The following is a 21,998-nucleotide window of genomic DNA, read 5'->3' as shown; positions in this document are numbered from 1 at the left end:
TGTCTAGTAATAGTGGAGTATTAAACAGAGTTACACGTACGGCAACAATCCTATCCAAGCATTCGACCATCCTAACCACTCTCTTCCACTCGTCATTTTGTGAAAAATGGAAGCTGCAAACTTTGGAAAGAAGAAAATCTTGTGCTTACATGGATTCAGAACCAGTGGGAGCTTTCTCAAAATGCAAATTAGCAAATGGGATCCCTCAGTTTTTGCTCCCTTTGTCCTGGTCTATATTCTAAACAAGTGATCTGAACTTTTTATAGCAATGAAATGAAATCTTTGTTTCCAGTTAAATTATGATATATCAACTATACCTTTACTAGTACTTGCTAATATTGAATCATACATAGACTTTGATTTAACTTTTGGATACTAAGATAATGATTCAATGGGCCAAGTCTTAGCAACTTTCTTCACATTAAATCAAAATATAGTATTATAATTGTTAGTAATATTATGTCTTAAATCTATATGATTTGTTGCTATCCTATGTTGTCATATTGGGCCCTAATTGTCATATTGGCATAGCCCATCATGTGTGTCTACTTTTATAAAAGTAGTGCACAAAACTCTATAATACAATCTGTTCTCGCTTCTTGTCACGTAGCCAATACAAGTTGGTGAACAATGTAAATCTGTGTCTCTTTACATTACTGTTTTTTTTCGATTACTCAATTACCCTATTCCATCGCAAATAAAATTTGTATTAATAAAAATCAATTCTACAATCCGTTTTAACGAATGATATTTCAATGTTGTGCAGGATTTCCCGGACGGTATTTACCCAGCAGGAGGGAAATCCGAGATTGAGGTCATATTTCCACCCCCTTATTTTGAATGGTTTCAATTCAGTAAGGTCAGCAAAAAAAATATTTACATTATGCTAGAAAATCAAGATAGTACATTAGCATGAATTTGTAATTGATGTTGCTAAACACCGCGTTTATGTTCAGGATTTTACGGGGCAGACAAACTTGGAAGCGTGTATAGACTACTTGTGCAACTACATGGAGACAAATGGTCCATTCCATGGGCTTTTAGGCTTCTCTCAGGTGAAAAACAATGTCTCTTTTGCTTATAATCAATGTTAAATATCTCAAGGCTCATTGCATAGTTTTCCATAAGGGGCTGCATTATCATCACTTCTACTTCATATCAAGCACAAGTGCTCAATAATTAATGAGCAGATGAAAAACAAAATTGATGTTTATTTGAAATCTTGATCAAGATTGTGTTTTTATGCAGGGAAAGATACTGAAGCAACATCCTCCTATAACCCTGTTTGTATCCATATCCGGGTCGAAATTTAAGGATCCAGCCATATCTGAGGTTGCTTACAAAGAGCTCATCAAGGTTAGGTCAGTTCATGTTGTTGGCGAGAGAGATTGGCAAAAACTGCCTTCTGAGGAGCTGGCTGCAGCATTCGACCGCCCTTTGATCATACGCCACCCTCAAGGCCACACCGTGCCTCGCCTAGGTACAGCTACTCTCTTCATCTGATCAAAATAAAATTTCCAACATCCTATATTGTGTGTTGTTAGTTAAATAGGAAAATATATTTGGCTTTCACTTGAACAATTTGGATCATCAAGACTTTGAGAGTCTTTGTTTGAAGATTGTGTTACATGAAGGGAGACAGATATACATTTTTTTTCTTGCAGATGAAGAGGCTGTTGAGAAGGTCTGTAGCTGGATTAGGCATGGTGTAGTGTTGCACCGGAGCATCAATGTCAGAATCAAACACGAAAACAGGAAAAAGACCAAGAATGGAGAAAGGAGTTGGCTGAAGGGAAAACTGTGAGGTGAATAATGAGACAGAGCTATAGAAGGAGAATAGTCTATGTTGTTATTGGAAATGAATTTTTTGTTATCAAGACTATAGTTATTGGTATATAGAAAGTAGTACTATTTTATTGTTGTTTACTGAACTAATTTATAATGTATCTAAATAAATTTATACCTCCAACAAATTTCAATTTGAAGGGTGCCCACGTGGTAACATTCCTAACCAACCGATCTACCAAACTTCAAAAGTTAGTTGCCTTTGAGAAGCCCTTCTTGTTCTTATAAAAAAACACAAACACACACTGGTCAATCTATGTGTTGAATATGGAAGGTGTGAAGGTAGCAAAGAAGAAAATCCTTTGTTTGCATGGATTCAGAACCAGTGGGAGCTTCCTCAAAAAGCAAATCAGCAAATGGGATCCTTCAATTTTTGCTCATTTTGACATGGTATATATGAATATCTACATTTTCATCAATACTCAAAGTTTCAATCTTTTCAAACTGTACTACTTTAATACATATGGTAGTACTACTTTACTACTAATAATAGGATAAAATGTGACCAACTCTCTTCGAGCTTATGATCTAGTCTAACAATGCTAAACTATGTTGAATTTTGTGAAGGATTTTCCAGATGGAATTTACCCTGCAGGAGGGAAATCTGAGATTGAGGGCATATTTCCACCACCTTATTTTGAGTGGTTTCAATTCAACAAGGTATGTGTGTGTAATCTCAGTGTGCTAGCTAAAATCAAGATCAATATTCTTATAAAAACCGCGTCTTTTGTCAGGATTTTACCGAGTACACCAACTTGGAAGCATGTATAGACTACTTATGCAACTACATTACAACAAATGGTCCATTTCATGCCTTTTTAGGCTTCTCTCAGGTGAAAAACACAGCCTTTTTTTTATTGCTTAAAATCATCAACAAAATCTCAAGGCTGTTTTCCACAGGGAGCTTCATTGTCAGCACTTCTACTTGGATATCAAGCACAGGTGCTTCATTATGAAATTCAGAAAAGAAAAAAAAACATAGTATTATATGTTCTTTAATTTGATATAGAAAAGTGTGTGTTGATCGATGCAGGGAAAGATACTGAAAGAGCATCCACGTATAAGTCTGTTTGTATCCATATCCGGGTCGAAATTTAGGGATCCAACCATATGTGAGGTTGCTTACAAAGATGTGATCAAGGTTAGATCAGTTCATTTTGTTGGGGAGAAGGATTGGCTAAAACTTCCTTCTGAGGAGCTGGCTGCAGCGTTTGAGGACCCTTTGATCATACGACATCCTCAAGGCCACACCGTGCCTAGGCTAGGTACCACGAGCCGATCTCTTAATTGCATCTAGTGTTGGTTTAGGATGATATTGGTTTCAAAGTGTTGGATCCTCATTTGAATGCAATGAATCAACTTATTTTGTTGCAGATGAAGAGGGTGTTGAGAAGATTTGCAGGTGGATTAGGCATGATGTTGTGTTGCAGAATGGAGAAGTGAATGAGAGTGAGGTTAAAGAAGCAGTTCCAATGGAGAAAAGAGAAGAAATTGAAGCTTAGAGTTGATCAAGAATGCTCTTTTTAGTTATGTTTGCAATCATTTTTATGTTTAGAGGTCCTATGGTTTAGCTATCTACTTTTTATTCATTTAAATAAAAGAGGTTTCGTTAGTCAAGTATGAATAATATAAAATTGATTTTATATATTTGCACTATGTACGACCAACATCATTCTAAATTTTATCCATACTCAAAGTAATTTGGGAGTATTTGTTTATTGAATTCCTGGCCTCAATAATAATGTGCATACGTACTCCACTAAACTATACTCTATTAGTATTTGTTATTATTTCGAACTAAAAGTCAATACAATGACATAATTTTAACAATAAGTGAAAGAAATTTTTTTATTTTTACTCTTACAAGTTAAAAACTTGAACCACAGACAAAAATGGGACTTTGTATGAAGTCAATATATGGAGTACTTATTTATATTTCTAAATTAAATCAAAAGTAATTTGTGATCGATTATTTTGTATGGACCACGACAGGATCGGTCCAATATTATTATAGTCAAAATTTACATTATGAAAGAATAGCACATCACATTAGTGTGAGTTAAAAAGGGATGGTAATTATTGAAGACATAGAACAAATCAAAGTGTAACATTTAAGACACCATCATTATGTATGCACGTAAATCAATTTCTTTTCATAATAATCTCGAGTTAAATATTCTTATTTATTGCATCAATACTCATCTTCGCAATGTTCCTCAAAGCATAGAACAATTAATTAATTAATTACTTCTGCACAAAAATATTACTACAAAAAAAAATGTAACAAATACACAATTTTATCATTTACTTATTGTATCAATACACCTTCGCAATAATGTTCCTCAAAGTATAGAACAACTAATCTATTAATTAATTACTTCTACACAATAAAATATAACTAAAAAAATTGTAACACAACGTTATATTGTTCTATAAAAATAGGAACACTTTCCATTATATTTGTTCCATAAAAATAGTCAATTTCTATTTATGAAAAGTTATTTTCAACTCAATAGTCATACATATGTTTATTTATTTACAATTTATACTATTAGAACACAACATTAAACACTAATAATAAATGTTTTCTAATATACACTAAAACTATTTTAACTGTCATTCTCATAATCTCTCGTGTCATTTCAAATATCTTTATTTTTATCGAACGAGGGAGTAGTAAATATTATTCCATCCGTCTCTAAAAAATATAAATATTTAGTTAGACACGGATTTTAATGTATAACTGATAAAATAAGAGAGAGAGTGATAAAGGGTAGTGTAAATAATGTTAGTGAATAATTGGCTCCACATAATTAGTAGTAGTCTAGTGTAATGTTTTGAATTGTAAAAAAAAAATGATATGCATATAAATTAGAAAAATTATTTTTTAGGAATAAACTAATACTCCTCCGTTCCATAGTAATAGAGTCATTTTGGTACGTTCTATAGTAATAGAGTCATTTTCCTTTTTAAGTAAAAATCAACATATTTTTCCACACCTACTTTACTATATCTTATTTTAGGAAAATGTTTTGGAGACATAATGTCTCCAAGCCATAATGCTTAAAATGGTAAGTATATATTATATCATATTTTTAATTAAATTTATATTTTGTATATGTACTTTATTACCCCTACATTAATTTGTTTACTAAATACACCTATTTAAGGATATAAATTTTGATTATGCATAGATGATGCATGCATTTAATAACATGTTGCAATTATCTAATTGTTTAAAACATGATTTGATAACTTTTTTTATATATGCCCATTTTAATGCATTTACTTAAAGATATTTCTTTAAAATTTTAAATATTAATTTTATTAGCTTTATATATTTAGTGTACATTTTGTCTACAAATAAAATAAGATTTATCAGCAAACAAATAATTTCAGACTTCTTAATGAATTAGTCTTTATAAATGTGAATTTAAATAATTTTTAACAAATAATTAGCGCTATAAAATATAAATAATTAGTTATCTAATATTTTTTAACTGTAAATACTTAGAGTTACTATAACATATGACAAAAAATAATTACTTTGTAATTATAATACTATAATCTTCAATATTGATAAACTTATTCTTTTAATCACTTTTTATTTACAATAATCTTTAAAAAATAATAAATTTTTTAGCTCACTTTAATATAACACCCAACACATTAAAATTTGATAATACTATATTATATATTAATACTACTAATTAAGTGAGTATATGGTTTTGATTTTAAGAATTCTCTAGTTCTAATATTTTTTTTTTTGATTTTTTAAATTCTTAAATCTTGGACCATTATAGTTGAACCTCGATAAAATCATATGTTCTTATATCATTTATTTCATATTTTAAATATATTAAAATATTTAACTATAACATGCAATAAATTAAATTTGATACATGGTGTACGAATGCTAATTGAGTCTAGTGTTTATGATTTTAAGTTTAATTCTTTATTTTACAAAATTATAATTTCTTTAATTTATAATTTTTGAAAGATTATGTTTAACAGTTATCAATAAATAATCGCATGTTCTTAACTTATATATTTAACAGTTTAAAGCTACATATTTAATATTCCCTCACTCTTTTTTTTTGAAAATATTAGAATTCCTAACTCTAAACAAATAATACTCCGCACTATCTTATAATATTAGCAGAGTTTATGATTTTTATTACTTTTAATTATTAATCAATTAGTAGTAGTTGACATGTGGTATATTAAAATAATCTAAAATGAGAAAAGTAGATTCATCCAATTATTTTTGTATTAAATTAATAATTTCTTTGATTTTTAACATTTAAAACGATAGATTTGAATCTGAATAAAAATTAATTGTATTTTCTTAACTCATCTATTTAATATTTTAAAACTAAATAGTTATATTAAAATATTAGACGCCCTAGCTTAATTAAATAAAAAATATTAAATTTAGTTAAAGCAAAGAAAAATAACAAAAAAATTGAAAAGATAATGAAAAAATAGTATATTATTTTACTATATAAACCAATTTGAATAAGATAAATGTTTAATTTTTTACATATTTTTTCATATACTATTAAATGAATGATTTCATTGTTACTATATTAACAAAATGTTTCAGAAAATTTAAGGAAAAAAATAAGTTATGAAAGAATAGCACAACGTAAAATCTATTTGAAATAGCATATGATGCTATTTAAGTAATCAAATTATTTTACAATTAAATATAATAATTTAGTTATGTAGTGTGTTAATTAATACTGGTAATCTAAATTACTGATTTTTTAATTAATTGTTTTAAAAATTTACACGACAAGAATGGTTTTGATTGAAAAAATTTTAAATTCATTACTCTAGTTGCATGATTAAATTTATCTCCAATTAACATATATGCATTTAGATAAGAATAATTAATTTGGTTAAATTTTCCTTATTTAATTAATACAAAAGGGAATAGCACATGATTAGTCATCATCATATTATATTTGGCCTTATTGGTGGCTTCGTATTTTAATTTGAGCATTTGAGTCGAAGTATATCTACTAATTAGATCTTGTTGATTATGATCTTGTTTTGATTATGCATATAGGATTAATGCATAAGGAAATAACACATGATTAGGAGTACTATATTTGGCCTTATAGTGGCTTCGTAAAATTACCGCAGGATTGACGGGAATGGTACGATTGTGTTGCAAGGGAGTTGTCGGGTCGACATCCACAATTAGCGATTAATATTACTGCAATTATTGTCATACTAAAAAATCATAAAATAAATCTTAAAACCATGAATCAACTTAATTATAATAATTACTTTTGTATTCCCAATTAATAATTTATTAAGTAAATTTTATTTTTATTGTAAATTTTCAAAATAATGAATCATATTCTATGCTATAACATTATTATATCAAATAATGATTCAATATGAAAAATTTTACTTTAATTATTACATCTATTAGTTCATTAGATTTAAGTATTTAACAAGTTGAATATAACTATTAGGGTGTGTTTGGTTCATCCTTTACCATTTCTCTATAAAAGAGAAACCCCATATTCGTCATTCCCTTTTCACACTTGGGCTTTTTTTATTCGGTAGATTGGTTCGACTATTAAGGAAAGTCAGTTACCATATCTATTGTTTGGTTTGACTTTAATGCACCATGAGGCTGTAAGGTAAGACAATTTGTAATCTCTTTCTCTTTTTACCCTTCTCAAGTTTAGCGAAAAGCAAATATAGTATACAAAACCGGGCAACTAAACAATTGCGTGTAATCTCCTCCAACATTTGCACCATTGTATTCTCCTTCTTTACATTTCCAGCCATCTACACACAATATAACGCAAGAATGAGAAAATTATCTATTAATTGGACCAACAAATTCTCAAATCATGTTTAGTAAGCAAGTTACAAAGTAGGAGATTATTGACTGAACGGTGCAAGTATTACCACTCCGGCCAAAATTCAACAGCCGCATTTACAATCAAACAGCAAGACCATTGATGCCGACTAACTGGTGAGAGAACAAATTTTATATTCTGAAATGCAATCGAAGCTGAAACTACTAATCTAATTTAATCTAATCTAATCTCAATTAGTCAAAAACGTTTTTATCATACTTTTGTTTTCAATGTTCATATACATGTACAGTACTATTTTTCTACCAATTAAAAGCCAAAACCAAATTCCAACACTAATGAAAATCCAAAAAATTAAGGTTTCCACAAGTCAAAATTCCATCCTGATTTTGTTCCACAACCCACAAAACTCATACGGAGGGTCGAAAATCAACAATTAACCGCAAAACCTAGAACCATATCCATTACCCACTCTCAACAAATGTGGATTTTTCGATCTCAAATTATTGGGAAAAAAAATGAGGGATTTAACTTCAAATTGAAAAACTAAACTAACCTGATCAACCTTCCCTTAAAATTTATGTCGACTCTTGAAGGATCTGGAGATGAAATTGATGATTCACTATCGGTAGAGCTTTCTGAAAATTGGTGTTGAAGCAGATCCTCCTTGATTGAATTCGTCCGTTTAATTATGTAGGGGCAAACAAGAGGGCTATTTAAGTAATTGCATATAGAATATTTTGCTAAATGAACAACTCAGATATGTATCGGAGAAAATTTGGAAGCTACGCTAAATGGCGTTTTCGGAGCATTTAAGGCGGGCCACCCTATTTAACACGAGTATGTCGTAAACTATAAATGTCAAACCAAACATCTGAAAACTCCATTTAACATACACTAACTGATGTTATAAGCCAATCCAAACACGGGTCTATTACCTCGCCCACGACCGGCCCAAAAGGAAATTGAGTAATCCAGATTTCATCCTACTCAACGACATAAATTTCTCAACAAACAAACAAATCTTTAATATTTTTTCCCTATTAAAGTTGATTAATAACAAATTCATATTTAAGTTCTTCATAACGCTAACTTAAACTTCGAGCTACTAGTTAGAGAAAGTTTGTGACTATGATAACTTTAAACTTCGACCTACTAGTTATAAAAAACCTCATGAATATTACTACTAGTTAGAATTAATCTTCTCTAGTTATATGGTAAAATTCTTAGTAATTAAAGTGTGTATCATCATCCCTAACTACATTGATCTTGATTCCAATCAACCAAATCCTTGCAATGCTATTGGTCCAGATAGATAACACAGTCATTTTATTATCCTACCGAATAAAATAATGGATAAATATGTCACGACGAAAAAACCCACCCACCCATCACATCAAAAGCAAAGTTTTGGCGTCAACAGCTCAATGAACTTGACCTTCTCCAATTTCCGTTCCTGCAATTTATTAATCTTGCCAACAAAGGTTTACTTCTTTCTCCCTTCGCGGTGTATTGTTTGTTGTATTAATTGATTTTAAGTCGATTTCGATGTAAAGCACAACTGCTAGTTCGTGTATGGTTTTCTGAATGATTTTAAGTCGATTTTGATTTAATAGTTAGCTCTCATCTATGATTCGAGGTATTTTTGTCGAGATCATGTTTAATTTCGCCTGTTTCTGTTGGTTGATCGATTGCAGGTTCATTTCTTTAATTTTCAAGAATTTTTATGTATTTTCCTAGTTAACCTGGCTTTCTGAGACGGGATTTTTCTGGCAATAACCGGAGGAAGTGGTTAATTTATTAGTATGTTAGTAGTAGTTTCTGCAAAAATAGGGAAGTATGTTGGATATGTAATTTCATCTTGGATCATGACTATATTAAGGTGCTCCTGTAAGAGTAATTGTAGTATTGTATATGGGAACTAGAGAATGAGACGTGGGGCAATAAGCCATTGCTGTTGTAGGAGTTCTCATAAATTTATTTTCTGCAGGCTGAATGATACAAGGCTTACAAGTGAAATATCTTAATGGGTGATGGTCCTCGAGGAATACAAGTCATCCCTGATTATTTTGCAGCATCAACTTCTTGTTCAGGCTCTCCTTCAACTCCAACCCAAGCATCATCATCAGCCACAGAGTTGAGGTGCTTTTTATTTGAAGAAAATTAATAAAGAAAATGGATTTATGTGACGTCAAATTTATTGCTATTGTAATTGTTTGCCTTAGCTTAGATCTCAGAGTCTCACATCATCTCGTAGAAGATTAAAAAGTGCCAGATCCATGTTGAACTTGTTTAATTTAAGGGGACGTTTGTCTTGGAAATTAGGCGCAAATGGTGAGGAAAAGGTAAAAAAAAAGGACTCCAATAGTTTCACAAATGATAATTGGAAATTATTTTTTTCTGTTTTCCGAAAACTCAAACATTACAGTTTGCAGGTTGTATTAAGTGCTGTGGAGGTGGAATCTCTTCGTTCAGAAATAGCTGATTTAGAAGAAAGAGAATCTCACTTTAAAGCTCAGTAAGCAAGCTTCATTCTGCATTTGAACTTTCCTACTTACCCACTAATCCGCTCCTTATAGTGCATTATTCTTTCATCTTCTTTGCATCTTCTGTCTTGCCTTGTAGTGAATGATGTAAGCCATTTTTCCGGACCAAGTTTCACTATATAATTATTAATCTAACATTACCTAAACTCTATTACTTCCCAGTAGACCCTTTCTAGGTTAGGAGTTACATGGATAAACTTATGCAATATGCACATATGCATGTGGGAGTTTCTGTATGCATTTACCTTGAGGTTGGCATCTGCAGCTCGTCGTCAGTCACTGCATTAATTTAATCTCTATTTTCAGTGACCCCTTAAATGCTTCAGATGCTTGAATTTTTCAGATTGAATGATTCTTTCTCAGCACTCACTCCTGGGTTTTTTAATGATAATTTTAATCAACTCCCCTTACAATCTGAAAAGTCTACCATTCAAGTTTTCTAGACTGTTTCTTATGCATACAGGCTGGAGCATATAGATGAAATTCTGAGATCTGCACGTCTATCTGGCTATCTGTACATGCGAATGGTAAGCTGATCTATCTCATCATGTCAGTATTTTCTCATCTCCCGAGCATCTCTATTTTGTCTGCTTCATGTAATATGTTCCTATTTCATTATTTGTAGAGATGGGCAGCATTACCTGGAGAACAACCTCCCATAGATGATACTGAAGTTGATGATTGGCTTCCACGCTTCATTGTCCTTCATGGATCATGCATCTACCTGTATATGAAAGCCACTGGTAATTGATCTGAAACTAAATTATCTTTAACTGCATTTCTTGATATTTCATAACATCTTTAGGAGTAGCTCTGTATATGCTATTAGCTTGTTTACTTAAATGGGAATATTTAATCCAGTTATTGGCAAGGTTGGCCAAAGAAATTTTGCTGTTTAAAATTCCATTGGTCAAACTAAATAACTAATGTGTCTGTAGATTTAATGAGACACTTTTTGTTACTCAAACTCTATTCCACATCTCTCAGTTCTGCTGATCATAAGAAAACTGATGTCTTTCTTTAGTGGACTATGGAGCCTTTGCTCTGTCTGGTGCTGTCTGGTTGGTTATTAATTTATGGGCATACATCTCATATTATGGTATACGTGGTGCTTCACTTTGTCGTAAATCTGCGACATAATTCTATTAAGTGATTGCCTCAACCTTCAGCCTCATGTTGTAGATGAACAAATTATATTTCTAACTTGGTCCATCCATCTTTCCCAGTTAATAATGTGCTACTATAACTTTCTGTTTTCATGCATTACTCGATGTTTTAGATACTTGATTTTTTCGCGTTCTTCTTCTTCGATCTCGGTTATGTTTTAATGAATTTTGTTATCTGCATTGGCACAATGCATATCTTGTACGCAACATGTTTTCCTACTCTTCTTTCAAATGTTAATTTTTAAAAATATTTTGTTTGTTGTATATATTATGCAGATTTAAGTCCGCAGGACTCCACTCTCCTACCTGATGTTATTGAAGTTGGTCGTCTTCCTTGCTTAACACTGGAAGATGAAGCAACTCGATATTGCTTTTATATTTTAACCCGTCATGGGCTGCGATATGAATGCTCTAGCAAATCCAAGATACAAGTATGTCAAGTTTGCCTCATCTTTTACACCTTGCCTATCAGAAAAGTTTTAAGTCCAACGTATTTTGAAAGCAGTCCTTGTTTTATCCATATGCTCTTGATCTCCAGGTTGATTCATGGCTGGAAGCACTGCAGATTGATTGCAAGTTGGCACTCGATCCTGACGATTTGAACGAACCAAAGGTGTAACTCGGTTTATCTTCTATGGATTGTCCTTGCATATTTCAAAACTGTACAGAGCATCACTGAATGATATTACCTTGTTGTAGCCTATTTTATCATGGCTGGTATCACTTTGTATAATTGTATGTAGCTTATTTTATCATGGATCAGAGATGATAAACGTTTTCATCATGTACACATCCTCCTTCCTGCTTTGATTTTTGTATTGTTTTTACCAGGCTCATAATATTGGTTAAGTTTTTGCTATACTTTAAGCATATTTTTTTTATTAAAATTGCTTTTCGACTATTTTTTCTATTATTACAATTTAAAAAATATTAACGCCAAGAAGAACACATGCAAACAAAAGAACCAGCTGAAGAAAAAAAAAATAGTGATATTTATTTCTCTAATGATATTGATAACAAATTTCTCTATCGATCTATACTAAATATCCTTTCCTATACGGTTTAACTCTTATAATCTGGACCAGGAAAGAACCGAAAAGAAAATCCGGTGCGAAATTTATAATTTGCTCTATGACTCGATACAATATTAAAAAAATAAAATAAAAAATTATTCGAAATACTAAGTTGATCCTTTTTATCTCAGATAAGGAGAGAGATTACATAATATATCTTAAATAGCTCTTCTTCTCTCTAAGTAATGCTTGGGCTTGTGATGTGATGGATGGGGCGACAAGAGGCCCGTATAATAGGGCCATCGAGTATCTAAATCACGTCCAAGATCACGTCCAAATCTATCTAAATCTCCAACATATCTTTTAATAGTATTTGATTTTGCATATCTTTTTGTAATCCTTTTTATTTATTTATCTTACTTTGCTTAGCAAATAGTATGTCTTAGGGTTTAGAGTTCAATAAATTATAGAATTCTATAGAATTTTGATTTATTGAGAAATAAAGTTAATTACTTGTTCTCATTCCCCGAGCGGAAATCGCCCCCTAGCACCTCAACTAGGGATTATCTTGTCCTTCGTAATTGTTCTTGTTCTTCGTAATCGTTCGAGTGTATCCTATCGATCAGCAATAGAGCACTCGAACGATTACGAAGAACAAGAACGATTACGAAGGACAAGATAAACCCTAGTTGAGGTGCTAGGGGACGATTTCCGCCAGAACAGGGAATGAGAACAAGTAATTAACTTTATTTCTCAATAAATCAAAATACTATAAAATTCTTAACCTAAGACATATCTTCCTAAGAATAAATAAAAAGGATTACAAAAAGATATGCAAAATCAAATACTATTAAAAGATATGTTGGAGATTGAGATAGATTTGGACGCGATCTTGGGCGTGATTTAGATACTCGAGGGCCCTATCACCGTACTAGGGTCCCTAGCAGCTTTCTTCATAGATCATCAGCCCATCGCTGCTGAATTCGCATGGTGGCGTCAAGTAACCATTTGTTCCAAGTAATGCGTCGCCTCACTTTCGTTCCCTACAAATTCAAACATACTACTATTTCAATAACTCAGCATGTTTGCTAACAAAGCTTTCATATATATATAAAGCATTGTTCACCTCAACTTGGACCGTTTGTGAAGATGAAATCAACGTGAACAAAATAAGTCCAGTATCTTGTGTTAGCTCAGCAACCTATATGTCGAAACTTTGCTTGTTACTCATCATGAAAAAAAAAAGTGAAGAAAGAGAAGAGAAAAGCATGATGGAAGACATACTCGTGGAAAACTGGCAATCAAAATAATGGGAACCCAACCGTCGTCGTCCATATATTGTTTGAGATAAACATCTTTAGCAAGATTATCATCACTGCAACAATATCAAATTTCAAATTCCAGTTAGTATATATGTTCAAAATTATAAAGTTTCCTTAAAAAAGGCAAACATGAAAGACAGAATTATATATACCTGAAGTAGTATTCGATTTGGTCACGAATGTTGTTTCTCAATTCCTGTGTTTCTCGTAGTAGTGATAGCATTGGTGACGCCGATGGAAGAAACGGTGGTGGAGGTGGAGGAACAACTGAAGAAGGAGACGACGGAGGAAGAAACGGTGGAGGAACAAGTGAAGAATCTGGTTGTAGACATTCCAGTGGAGGATTGTAACTATAATCTGTAGTAGTATAAGTGAAACACGATGAAGGTGGTTGTAGAAATCCCATTGGAGGATAGTAGTAATAATTAGTCGTATAATTAGGAGTGAAAAACAGAGGATCCATTCTATGCTAATTAAAGAGATTATGTGAGATCAAGAGAAGATTGAACAATGAATCAATTACTTAATGGCGTCTGCTTAAGAGGGCTTGCTTATATAGAGTTCGCAGATGTCTGATTCCTTTTAGGATTATGATTCTGTACTAATATAACTCAATTTTAATTAGACATATAGAGAAACACACGTGTCTCCAAACATGCAACAAGCCCGATTAAGAAGGAGAACACTATTTCATCTGTTTTATTTATTTTGGTTTACCGCTTCACTATTTATATATCTCCAAACAAAACATATGTTAGATTATAGTATATATTTATGGAATGAGGGAGTCTATTAATATATCCATATGTTTTATTGACATCTGAAGTAAATATCATGTACTGTATTATGTAAGTTAAATTTGATCATGAGCCGACGAATATAATGATTAATTTCGATCGATTAATTGATTTAATTGATTATGTATATCTCTTTATTTGCACTATATATATCCTATATGACTACAGATAATAAAATTAATAATCTAAAGTTTAATTGACTATAAATTAATATTATATCGAAAAAAATGAATATTTTATATATAGTTTGGTAGAATATAAACCATAATATATGTTAGCAGTACTAATAATCAGAGTAGTATTACAAAAAAGCTATCTTCCTTCGTAAGAAAGATTGCGGCGAAATACATACAAGTATCATCTCAATTTCCTTACTGTTTCCCTCAAATTTTCGCCCATTTTATCAATACCCTAACCCTAGCTCCCCACTCTTCCTCAGGTTTGATAGCATCTCAATTAAGCGGTACCTTTATTTTCTCTCCCTCTCTGTTTTGATTGAATGAATTATAGTACTCCACTTTGTTAATATCTCTGCGAATCAGTAGCATGACACTTCCTCAGTAAGGTGCTGGTGCGCTACTTAATTGTGGGTAGGGTGGTTGTTAGGTGGGGTTTTAGGCTATTTATAATCAGGAATTTCTATTTTCAAAGAGTCCGTAGTAGTTTTGTTTGCTTAGTGAAGATTCCGGGAGGAAAATCAAAATGGAGATAAATAGTACTCTGTGATTGCCTAAATTTTCAATTCTGTCCATTTAAAACCAATTGTGATATTCAGAATATATCCTGCATTGGAAGATGAGATGTGTGTTTTGCCTTTAAGTTTAACTATAATAGGTATTGACTAGTTCATCTGAGGGATACTTTCTCTGTGTATATGATTAAATTTTGTTTTTTTCTTTGCCTCGCAGATGGCTGCTACCCCCTTGACTGATGAAGCAATTGCTCTAACTGAGAAGAAAATGGATATGGCATTAGGTATCCAAATGAGTGATTTTGGACTCTGTTCTTTTTGTGATTGAATTGGTGTTTCACCTCCATTCCTGTGTATGCAGATGATATCATTAAAATGTCCAAAACTAATTCTACGAAGCCTAAGAAACAAAGAGTTTCTGTAAGATCTTCCCTTTTTATCCTTCTTGTTCACTGATTCTTGATATTCTTATATTTTGCAGTGTCTTATATTTATAGTTTTACAATGATCCTTGTAGAATCGGGGTCAGAAATTTGTTGCCAATGCTGGTCAAGATAGATTTGTAAAAGGCCAGAACTTTTTGGATACACGATCATCCCTTAGACAAGTAAGTTGTCAGACTAAACATACCTCATCTGCTTCACCTATATTCTCCTTTTTTGTTTCTTGGCCACACTATTTCTTTTTTTCTTTTGCTTTATTTGAGGATGGTGCTGAAGTAACAATATATTCATCTGGTCTATGCTATGGAACTTTGACAGGGAGCTCTTGCTCGAAGGAGGTCAAACTTTCAGGGAAATCAGTTTCTGGCATCGTCACAGGCTGCTAGAAAGGCTGCTGTTGCTCCTATTCGCCATAGGGATTTTAACCAACGCAGGACATTCAATGTGAATAAACCAAGGTCCTTGCTTTTTATTTTGTATTTGACAGCTGTTTAGTGAATATATTGATGTTATTGAAAGTAGAAAAATTGATGTTATTAAAATGCTTAATGATTTTCAATCTGGTGCAGGTAATTTGTGTTCTCAACTATGCATGTTGTTGTGCCTCCTTCTGTACTTTCAGAATTATGTTGGTTCGGCACTTCTGAATTTCATACTGATGTAAGGAGGAGTAAGGATGCATGCATAGAAACTAGAAAGTCTGAAGTTGTCATATGGTTTGTGATGATGCCAAACAGAATCGCCTTGTTTATGTGGAGGATAAATTGATTAAACGGACTTTTAACGAGCTAGTCAAAGCACTTCTGATTTCTACTGTGATGCATATATTTGGCTTCGTAATTCAAGTAAAGCCAACTATCAACTATCTTGCACCGCTGTTACCTTTGTGAAATTGTGAAGTTATAAAAAGTCTTAGCTCAGCGTTGGTCTTGAACAACTCTCTTGTTTAATTGGTGGCGTCTCTTGGATGAATCTCTGGAAATTGAAGGGTTTTGATTATTTCATTTCCCTCTAAATTTATTGGTTGAAAATAAAAGATGTGTAGAGCATGCTGGAATTTGTACTTTAGTATATCATGGATCCTACTGGCTGTAATCCATCTCCAAGATCCCAACCAACTAGTTTTATGGAATCCATTTCAGTAGCCGTGTTATGTTCCTTTGGGTCATCTGTTGATGGTTTGAACTATCAGTTATGAAAATATGTGGTCATTCTGGTACAAATGTGCTTTGGTAGAACACTCCAACTTTTGAACCTGATTGCCAATCTCAACACTAGTGGAGGCTGGTACACACAACTTCTTTGGTGCCATTTCACTTGCTTGAAATGGATCTTCTAGTCTTTGCAAGAATATCCGCTTAAGAGGAGCCTCGGCAAGGAAAGTTGTTTCCTCAAAAGCCTGCTAAACCTTTTGGTGGTTCTGGGGGTGACTCTGTGTATGTGTCAGACCACAGTAGTTTCAGTGAACCATGTTCCTCAGACAGTTACGATGGATGAGGGGTTTGGTTTGTATTCCTGATGAGTAGCCTGTTTCTCTCAAGTGTTGATTGGAATGCATTTATATAGGAGTATATGCTTAGCATTGTTGGTTTTGAACCGTGGATGTCCCTACTTATATCGGTTGTTGAGTTTGATTATGTGTGTTCCCCCTTGGATTGGATGCCTTACTGGTTAGTGCTATTAATCTTCCATTCATTTTATATACCGCCAATCTCATTTTGGTGCAGGGCTGTGGCCACAACTGTGCAAAAGGTTGCTGCAAATGGAGTTGGCTTCACCGTGAAGGTAGGTTTTAATTAATCGGTCCAATTGTTTGTATTATTTACATGTAAAAATGGACCCTGCTTGAATTGATTTGAACTTTCTAGTAATGTGGTGCGTTGTGCAGAGACCGTTTCAACCAGCCAATATCACGCCCAAGCAGAAGCCTCAAACATTAGACTCTCTTTTCGCAAACATGAAGGAGCAAAGAATGCGGATCTTGTCGCAACAGAGCAACGGAACCAGAAAATATGGATCCGGAGGTGGGCAACCTAGATTGCCATGGGCCAGAAACCGCCTGCACAAATGATACTACTTGCCACTCTAATTGCATATCGAGCAACCTTTGCACTGCTTTTTCTTGATGTTTTCGAGATTTAGAACGAAGCTAAGCTACATATCTGATTGGCAGAACTATATGTTGAATGATATTTCCCATTTGTAGAGTATTTTTTCGTGCTCGGCTAAAATCTCTCTTATATTGATAGGTAATGTGCTCTATGCCGGAACGCTTTATTCATTAAAAAGCTGTATCAAATTTGTAGCGTCTACAATCTCCTAATGTAGATATTTAACTATACTAAAAAGACAAAGTAGGAATCGATGTGAATGGGGGTGTAGCTCATATGGTAGAGCGCTCGCTTCGCATGCGAGAGGCACGGGGTTCGATTCCCCGCACCTCCAAAATGTCTTTTTTCACTTAACGTTGACGTGGAAATATGTGATTGGATATTTTGACGTTGACGTGGACATTGTGATTGGTAATTCTGAATTTAGTTGTTGATAAGGACGCATCATTATTTTCAGGTAGTTTCTTGCAATGATCACACGTGCATTCCATGTGTCTGCAACCGACCCATCCTCCAACTTCTATAACGTTCCAACACAATCCACATGTCGTCATAAAATCAACCCAAGTTTATAACACAACCGACCTCCAAAGCTAATCCAATATCAACCTCATCATCCCCTACAAAAAAAGAAGAGAAACCAAGAAAAAAAAACCAAAAATGGCAAATTCAAGCGAGGAATTCCGGCTAACCCTGCCCGGCGTGAGCCAGGATGGGCGGCTGCCCCGCCATTACCTGGCAGACGGGCAGGGGGCCAAGAAAAACATCTCCCCTCCGGTGGAATGGTACAATGTGCCGGAGGGGACCAAGAGCCTGGCTCTTGTGGTGCGGGACATTGACGCGCCCGAGCCCGAGGCCCCCCTCGTACCGTTTAATATATGGGTGGTCGCGGACATCCCGCCCACGATGAAGGGGCTGCCGGAGGGGTTTTCAGGCAAGGAGGCGGAGGCCGGGGTTAAAGAAGGAACGAATGATCTCAAGAAACACGGCTGGGAGATGCCTAAGATGCCCAACCCCGGCCACCGGATTGAGTTCAAGCTTCTTGCTTTGGATCAAGAGTTGAATCTTGGCAATAAGGTGGTTATTATTATTCTTCTCTTTCTTCTATGAAAATAGACACTTTTGAAATGACAAGAATTTAAATGTGCATTGATTGTAAAATAAGAGAGATAAAAAGGAAAATAGTTTGACAAAAATGGAAGTGTATTAGCTTGAGGATGAAATGAAGAGTGGGTTTATTTTTACGGAATAGAACAGTTTTTTTTTTTTTTTTGGTTGATATAATTGAGGAATCTATTTGATGATGATGGTTTAATTTGCAGGTGACGGTAGACAAGTTGTTGGAAGCAAGTGAAGGGCACGTTGTGGGCGAGGCAGTTTTCATAGTTAGTGCTACCTAAGTTAGTAGTATAGTGCGTGTAACCATATTTCCTTAGTATTCGGCTACTATAATGTCTATATATATGTTTTGGGTTTAATTTGGACTTCTCAATAAATTTTAGCCAAATTTAAGCGTGACATTTGAGCTTGATCCAGATAAATGTTGTATATAAGCCATTCAACTATATGTGAATTTCATTTCAATCTATAAGAAGTAATCATGTATCTTGGCACTCAGCAAAAGATTTTTATGCTGAAATGATAATTGAATAGGATAAAGTTGTAAGATCCCTTGCTTTATGCTTGGTCCAATCCCTTATAGAATAAAGTGATCAAGGCATATCCCTCAAGTCCAAGAATTTTCTGTACAGTAATCTTATGAAGCAAAAACAAATTTGTTTACCAAGTCTACTATCTAAATTAAATGATTGCAAATCTTGGGTTGGAATGATTTTTTTTCTTGTCGGTTTGTTTTTATTAATAATTAATTAGGACTAATTACGTATAATTTCAAATTTCAATCCCAGTCTTTTTAAAATTTATTGTACATGTAAAATTTTGAAATATTATCAAAACTATCACTAATCTAAATTTTCAGTGCTGATCGTTAACTCTAAGACTTAATTTCTTTAAAAAAACTAGAAACTACGTGTCAAATATGATTAAAATATAGTACTATAAATTTATTATTTCAAACACCGATATTTATGTTGAAAAATCATAACACCATAATTTACCATTAATCACTAACTTGTAGTAACAAAATAAGAAACCATTATTTGAGGGCTACGGACTATGATGGACTTGGTTTACAAGTAATTGAAATGAAATTTATTTATCCAAAGAAAATGGACAGAATCCAGATTAGAATATTTATAGGATCCGATTCTCAAATGAGATAACCGGCCAAGAAAGCGAAGTGATTCTATCTCTTCACTTCAAAGTTCAAACATTATTCACAGAAAATTCAAATCGTTTCCATCAAAATTCAAACATTATTCCAAACCCTCAAATATACCATAAAATGCAGAGGTAATTGAAGAACAGATCCAACAACTTCAATCGACAACAAGACAAGAATATGTACATCTCACGTGACCCATCTTAGTTTTACTCCATAAATATAATTTTCACAGATCATCCAATCACCGAAAGGTACAGTTTGCTATTATTATTAAATCACATAATTAATTGCCATGAGCATAATTTTAGTGCCCTTATTCATCCTCAGTGGTATATATATACTGTTTGCTGCTCACACAGTCATCTCAGCTCGCTCTATTGTCAATTTCCTCCTCATTCTTCTCGAAAAGTTCATATCTTTTGCCTCTAGATTTGTTGCGAGGTACATGGAAAACATGTCTTCGAGCATTCTCGTGACCGGTGGCGCGGGATACATTGGCAGCCACACCGTTCTGCAGCTGTTGCTCGGCGGCTACAAGGTGGTTGTGGTGGATAATTTGGACAATTCGTCGGAAATTGCGCTCACGAGGGTCCAGGAACTTGCTGGGGAGAAGGGATCCAATCTCACTTTCCATAAGGTTTTCTTACTTGTCAAGATTGCTGCTTTTCTTCTATCTTTCGTTTGGGTCTTTTTTGGGGGTGTTTGATCTTGCGCTTTTAGTTGTGCTGCATTCGGATTCTACAAGGGCTTTTGTTTTTTGTTCTTGATCTGTATCGATCTTGATATTTTCTGTGATCTGTGTTGTTCTTGGTTTCTCCGGATGATCTATTGGGGTCAACTAGAGTGATTAGTAGGCAATATTAATGAATTTATTGGTTGATCTGCAAATCTCTGCTTGATGTGAACTTTGATTTTGTAAGCATATTTGTTGGTTTTCATTGGCATCATCGATCTGAGTATCTTTGGCCATCGTTTCAGAATTTTGGCTTTGTTGTGGAGAATTCGATGTGTGAAGTTCATGTTAAATCTGAAGGTTATTCTTTAACATTGTTTTGACTGATAATGACTTTGGTGCACTAGATAGGGCTGATGTTAAAAAGATAGTACTCTCTTTGAAATGTTTTGTTTGATTCATTTCTGATTCAGCTATATCACGATTCATGAATAAGGTTGTGTGAGAGAATATTTTGTTTACTATCGTCCTTGTTTCTGGTTGGTGGCAGATAGATCTCCGGGACAAGCCTGCACTTGAGAAGCTTTTTTCTTCTCAAAAGTAAGTCTTCTTATGTTATGTGGTTTAGTTGTTCACATCCTTCAAACAAATTAAAATATGTTATTGTTAGTGTAAAAACTATTCTTATATGATACTGGATTAACATTTGGTGAAGTTACTCAATGTCTATATGTACCCATGAAAATTTCTATGTAACACCTTAATAATCACACCTCATTCTCACCTGATGCTGTACTCAATGAAGGTTTGATGCCGTTATTCACTTTGCCGGATTAAAAGCAGTTGGTGAAAGTGTGCAAAAACCCTTGCTGTATTATGATAACAACCTTATTGGCACTATAGTTCTGCTGGAGGTCATGGCTGCCCATGACTGTAAAAGGGTAACTACCATGATTTGGCTACCACTCTATTCTCATACTTATTTCATTTTCTTTGCTATGTTTTGACTCATTCTCACGTTTCAGCTAGTGTTTTCATCCTCTGCTACTGTGTATGGTTCACCGAAAACGGTCCCATGCACAGAGGAGTCTCCCATTAGTGCTCTGAATCCTTATGGAAGGACAAAGGTATATCAATTCATTTTAATGGAAATGTTTTGAGAAATGAAACTCATTAAGGATATTAAAGTACACATGTGCTGTATTTACTTTACAGTATTTATGCGAGTTGCTATTCTGTGCTATTAGTAAGATCACCCAAATAC

General features: G+C 33.6%; 6 protein-coding genes and 1 non-coding gene across 14 annotated transcripts in view; all 7 read left to right on the top strand.

Annotated features, from left to right (window-relative positions):
- The first annotated feature begins 106 nt into the window (after positions 1–106).
- LOC125215481 (family of serine hydrolases 2-like) lies at positions 107–1,804 on the top strand. The gene is made up of 6 exons (XM_048116903.1): positions 107–229; positions 767–859; positions 957–1,055; positions 1,118–1,168; positions 1,249–1,480; positions 1,665–1,804. The coding sequence occupies exons 1-6, from the start codon at positions 107–109 to the stop codon at positions 1,802–1,804; spliced, it is 738 nt and encodes a 245-aa protein (XP_047972860.1).
- A 292-nt stretch (positions 1,805–2,096) lies between these two features.
- LOC125216586 (esterase CBG03338-like) lies at positions 2,097–3,490 on the top strand. Its single transcript, XM_048118341.1, has 6 exons — positions 2,097–2,235; positions 2,413–2,505; positions 2,580–2,678; positions 2,746–2,787; positions 2,879–3,110; positions 3,220–3,490. Exons 1-6 carry the CDS (start codon positions 2,113–2,115, stop codon positions 3,345–3,347), a joined length of 717 nt encoding a protein of 238 aa, XP_047974298.1. The 5' UTR covers positions 2,097–2,112; the 3' UTR covers positions 3,348–3,490.
- Positions 3,491–9,052: 5,562 nt separating this feature from the next.
- On the top strand, positions 9,053–12,190 carry LOC125210987. Of its 5 annotated transcripts, none has more exons than XM_048110650.1 (8): positions 9,053–9,172; positions 9,679–9,830; positions 9,919–10,033; positions 10,124–10,206; positions 10,698–10,761; positions 10,860–10,977; positions 11,677–11,831; positions 11,939–12,190. In XM_048110650.1, the coding sequence occupies exons 2-8, from the start codon at positions 9,715–9,717 to the stop codon at positions 12,017–12,019; spliced, it is 732 nt and encodes a 243-aa protein (XP_047966607.1). In that variant the 5' UTR covers positions 9,053–9,172; positions 9,679–9,714; the 3' UTR covers positions 12,020–12,190. The 5 variants fall into 5 exon arrangements, with proteins under 5 accessions (XP_047966607.1, XP_047966608.1, XP_047966611.1 ...); XM_048110651.1 differs by lacking the exon at positions 9,053–9,172 and adding an exon at positions 9,195–9,327; XM_048110654.1 differs by lacking the exon at positions 9,053–9,172 and adding an exon at positions 9,241–9,261.
- Positions 12,191–14,822: 2,632 nt separating this feature from the next.
- LOC125214368 lies at positions 14,823–17,897 on the top strand. 3 transcript variants are annotated; one of them, XM_048115368.1, is made up of 7 exons: positions 14,823–14,995; positions 15,441–15,507; positions 15,585–15,643; positions 15,741–15,830; positions 15,985–16,124; positions 17,394–17,451; positions 17,535–17,633. In XM_048115368.1, the coding sequence occupies exons 2-7, from the start codon at positions 15,441–15,443 to the stop codon at positions 17,535–17,537; spliced, it is 417 nt and encodes a 138-aa protein (XP_047971325.1). In that variant the 5' UTR covers positions 14,823–14,995; the 3' UTR covers positions 17,538–17,633. The 3 variants fall into 3 exon arrangements, with proteins under 3 accessions (XP_047971325.1, XP_047971324.1, XP_047971323.1); XM_048115367.1 differs by having other exon boundaries at positions 14,826–14,971; positions 17,555–17,897; XM_048115366.1 differs by having other exon boundaries at positions 14,828–14,995; positions 17,555–17,897.
- A 141-nt stretch (positions 17,898–18,038) lies between these two features.
- TRNAA-CGC lies at positions 18,039–18,111 on the top strand. Its single transcript has one exon. It is a non-coding gene; the product is annotated as a tRNA-Ala (tRNA).
- Positions 18,112–18,342: 231 nt separating this feature from the next.
- On the top strand, positions 18,343–19,295 carry LOC125214369 (UPF0098 protein CPn_0877/CP_0992/CPj0877/CpB0906). The gene is made up of 2 exons (XM_048115369.1): positions 18,343–18,854; positions 19,100–19,295. The coding sequence occupies exons 1-2, from the start codon at positions 18,438–18,440 to the stop codon at positions 19,175–19,177; spliced, it is 495 nt and encodes a 164-aa protein (XP_047971326.1). The 5' UTR covers positions 18,343–18,437; the 3' UTR covers positions 19,178–19,295.
- Positions 19,296–20,129: 834 nt separating this feature from the next.
- Positions 20,130–21,998, top strand: part of LOC125213501 (UDP-glucose 4-epimerase GEPI48-like) — a 5,789-nt gene continuing 3,920 nt past the window's right edge. The window contains exons 1-5 of one of the 2 annotated variants that reach the window (XM_048114087.1): positions 20,130–20,312; positions 20,491–20,698; positions 21,285–21,334; positions 21,540–21,675; positions 21,760–21,861. In XM_048114087.1, the coding sequence (XP_047970044.1) occupies positions 20,507–20,698; positions 21,285–21,334; positions 21,540–21,675; positions 21,760–21,861 (480 nt within the window). In that variant the 5' untranslated portion in view covers positions 20,130–20,312; positions 20,491–20,506. Of the gene's footprint in view, positions 20,391–20,490; positions 20,699–21,284; positions 21,335–21,539; positions 21,676–21,759; positions 21,862–21,998 lie in introns of both variants that reach the window. The other variant, XM_048114086.1, reaches the window with a different exon arrangement.

This window comes from Salvia hispanica, chromosome 3, assembly GCF_023119035.1.
Source record: "Salvia hispanica cultivar TCC Black 2014 chromosome 3, UniMelb_Shisp_WGS_1.0, whole genome shotgun sequence".
In the NCBI taxonomy this organism is placed as follows: domain Eukaryota; kingdom Viridiplantae; phylum Streptophyta; class Magnoliopsida; order Lamiales; family Lamiaceae; genus Salvia; species Salvia hispanica.
This window is presented reverse-complemented; position numbering and strand designations above follow the sequence as displayed.

Bases quoted from the DNA above. Each gene is read 5' to 3' on its own strand.
- LOC125214368 (XM_048115367.1), top strand. From the start codon at position 15,441: ATGGCTGCTACCCCCTTGACTGATGAAGCAATTGCTCTAACTGAGAAG. The intron at 15,644-15,740 runs GTAAGATCTTCC...TGATCCTTGTAG, and splicing joins CTAAGAAACAAAGAGTTTCT to AATCGGGGTCAGAAATTTGT. The intron at 16,125-17,393 runs GTCCTTGCTTTT...ATTTTGGTGCAG, and splicing joins TTCAATGTGAATAAACCAAG to GGCTGTGGCCACAACTGTGC.
- LOC125214369 (XM_048115369.1), top strand. From the start codon at position 18,438: ATGGCAAATTCAAGCGAGGAATTCCGGCTAACCCTGCCCGGCGTGAGC. The intron at 18,855-19,099 runs GTGGTTATTATT...TTTAATTTGCAG, and splicing joins AGTTGAATCTTGGCAATAAG to GTGACGGTAGACAAGTTGTT.
- LOC125210987 (XM_048110650.1), top strand. From the start codon at position 9,715: ATGGGTGATGGTCCTCGAGGAATACAAGTCATCCCTGATTATTTTGCA. The intron at 10,034-10,123 runs GTAAAAAAAAAG...TACAGTTTGCAG, and splicing joins GCGCAAATGGTGAGGAAAAG to GTTGTATTAAGTGCTGTGGA. The intron at 11,832-11,938 runs GTATGTCAAGTT...CTTGATCTCCAG, and splicing joins CTAGCAAATCCAAGATACAA to GTTGATTCATGGCTGGAAGC.
- LOC125215481 (XM_048116903.1), top strand. From the start codon at position 107: ATGGAAGCTGCAAACTTTGGAAAGAAGAAAATCTTGTGCTTACATGGA. The intron at 230-766 runs GTCTATATTCTA...AATGTTGTGCAG, and splicing joins TTTTTGCTCCCTTTGTCCTG to GATTTCCCGGACGGTATTTA. The intron at 860-956 runs GTCAGCAAAAAA...GTTTATGTTCAG, and splicing joins AATGGTTTCAATTCAGTAAG to GATTTTACGGGGCAGACAAA.
- LOC125216586 (XM_048118341.1), top strand. From the start codon at position 2,113: ATGGAAGGTGTGAAGGTAGCAAAGAAGAAAATCCTTTGTTTGCATGGA. The intron at 2,679-2,745 runs GTGAAAAACACA...TGTTTTCCACAG, and splicing joins CCTTTTTAGGCTTCTCTCAG to GGAGCTTCATTGTCAGCACT. The intron at 3,111-3,219 runs GTACCACGAGCC...ATTTTGTTGCAG, and splicing joins CCACACCGTGCCTAGGCTAG to ATGAAGAGGGTGTTGAGAAG.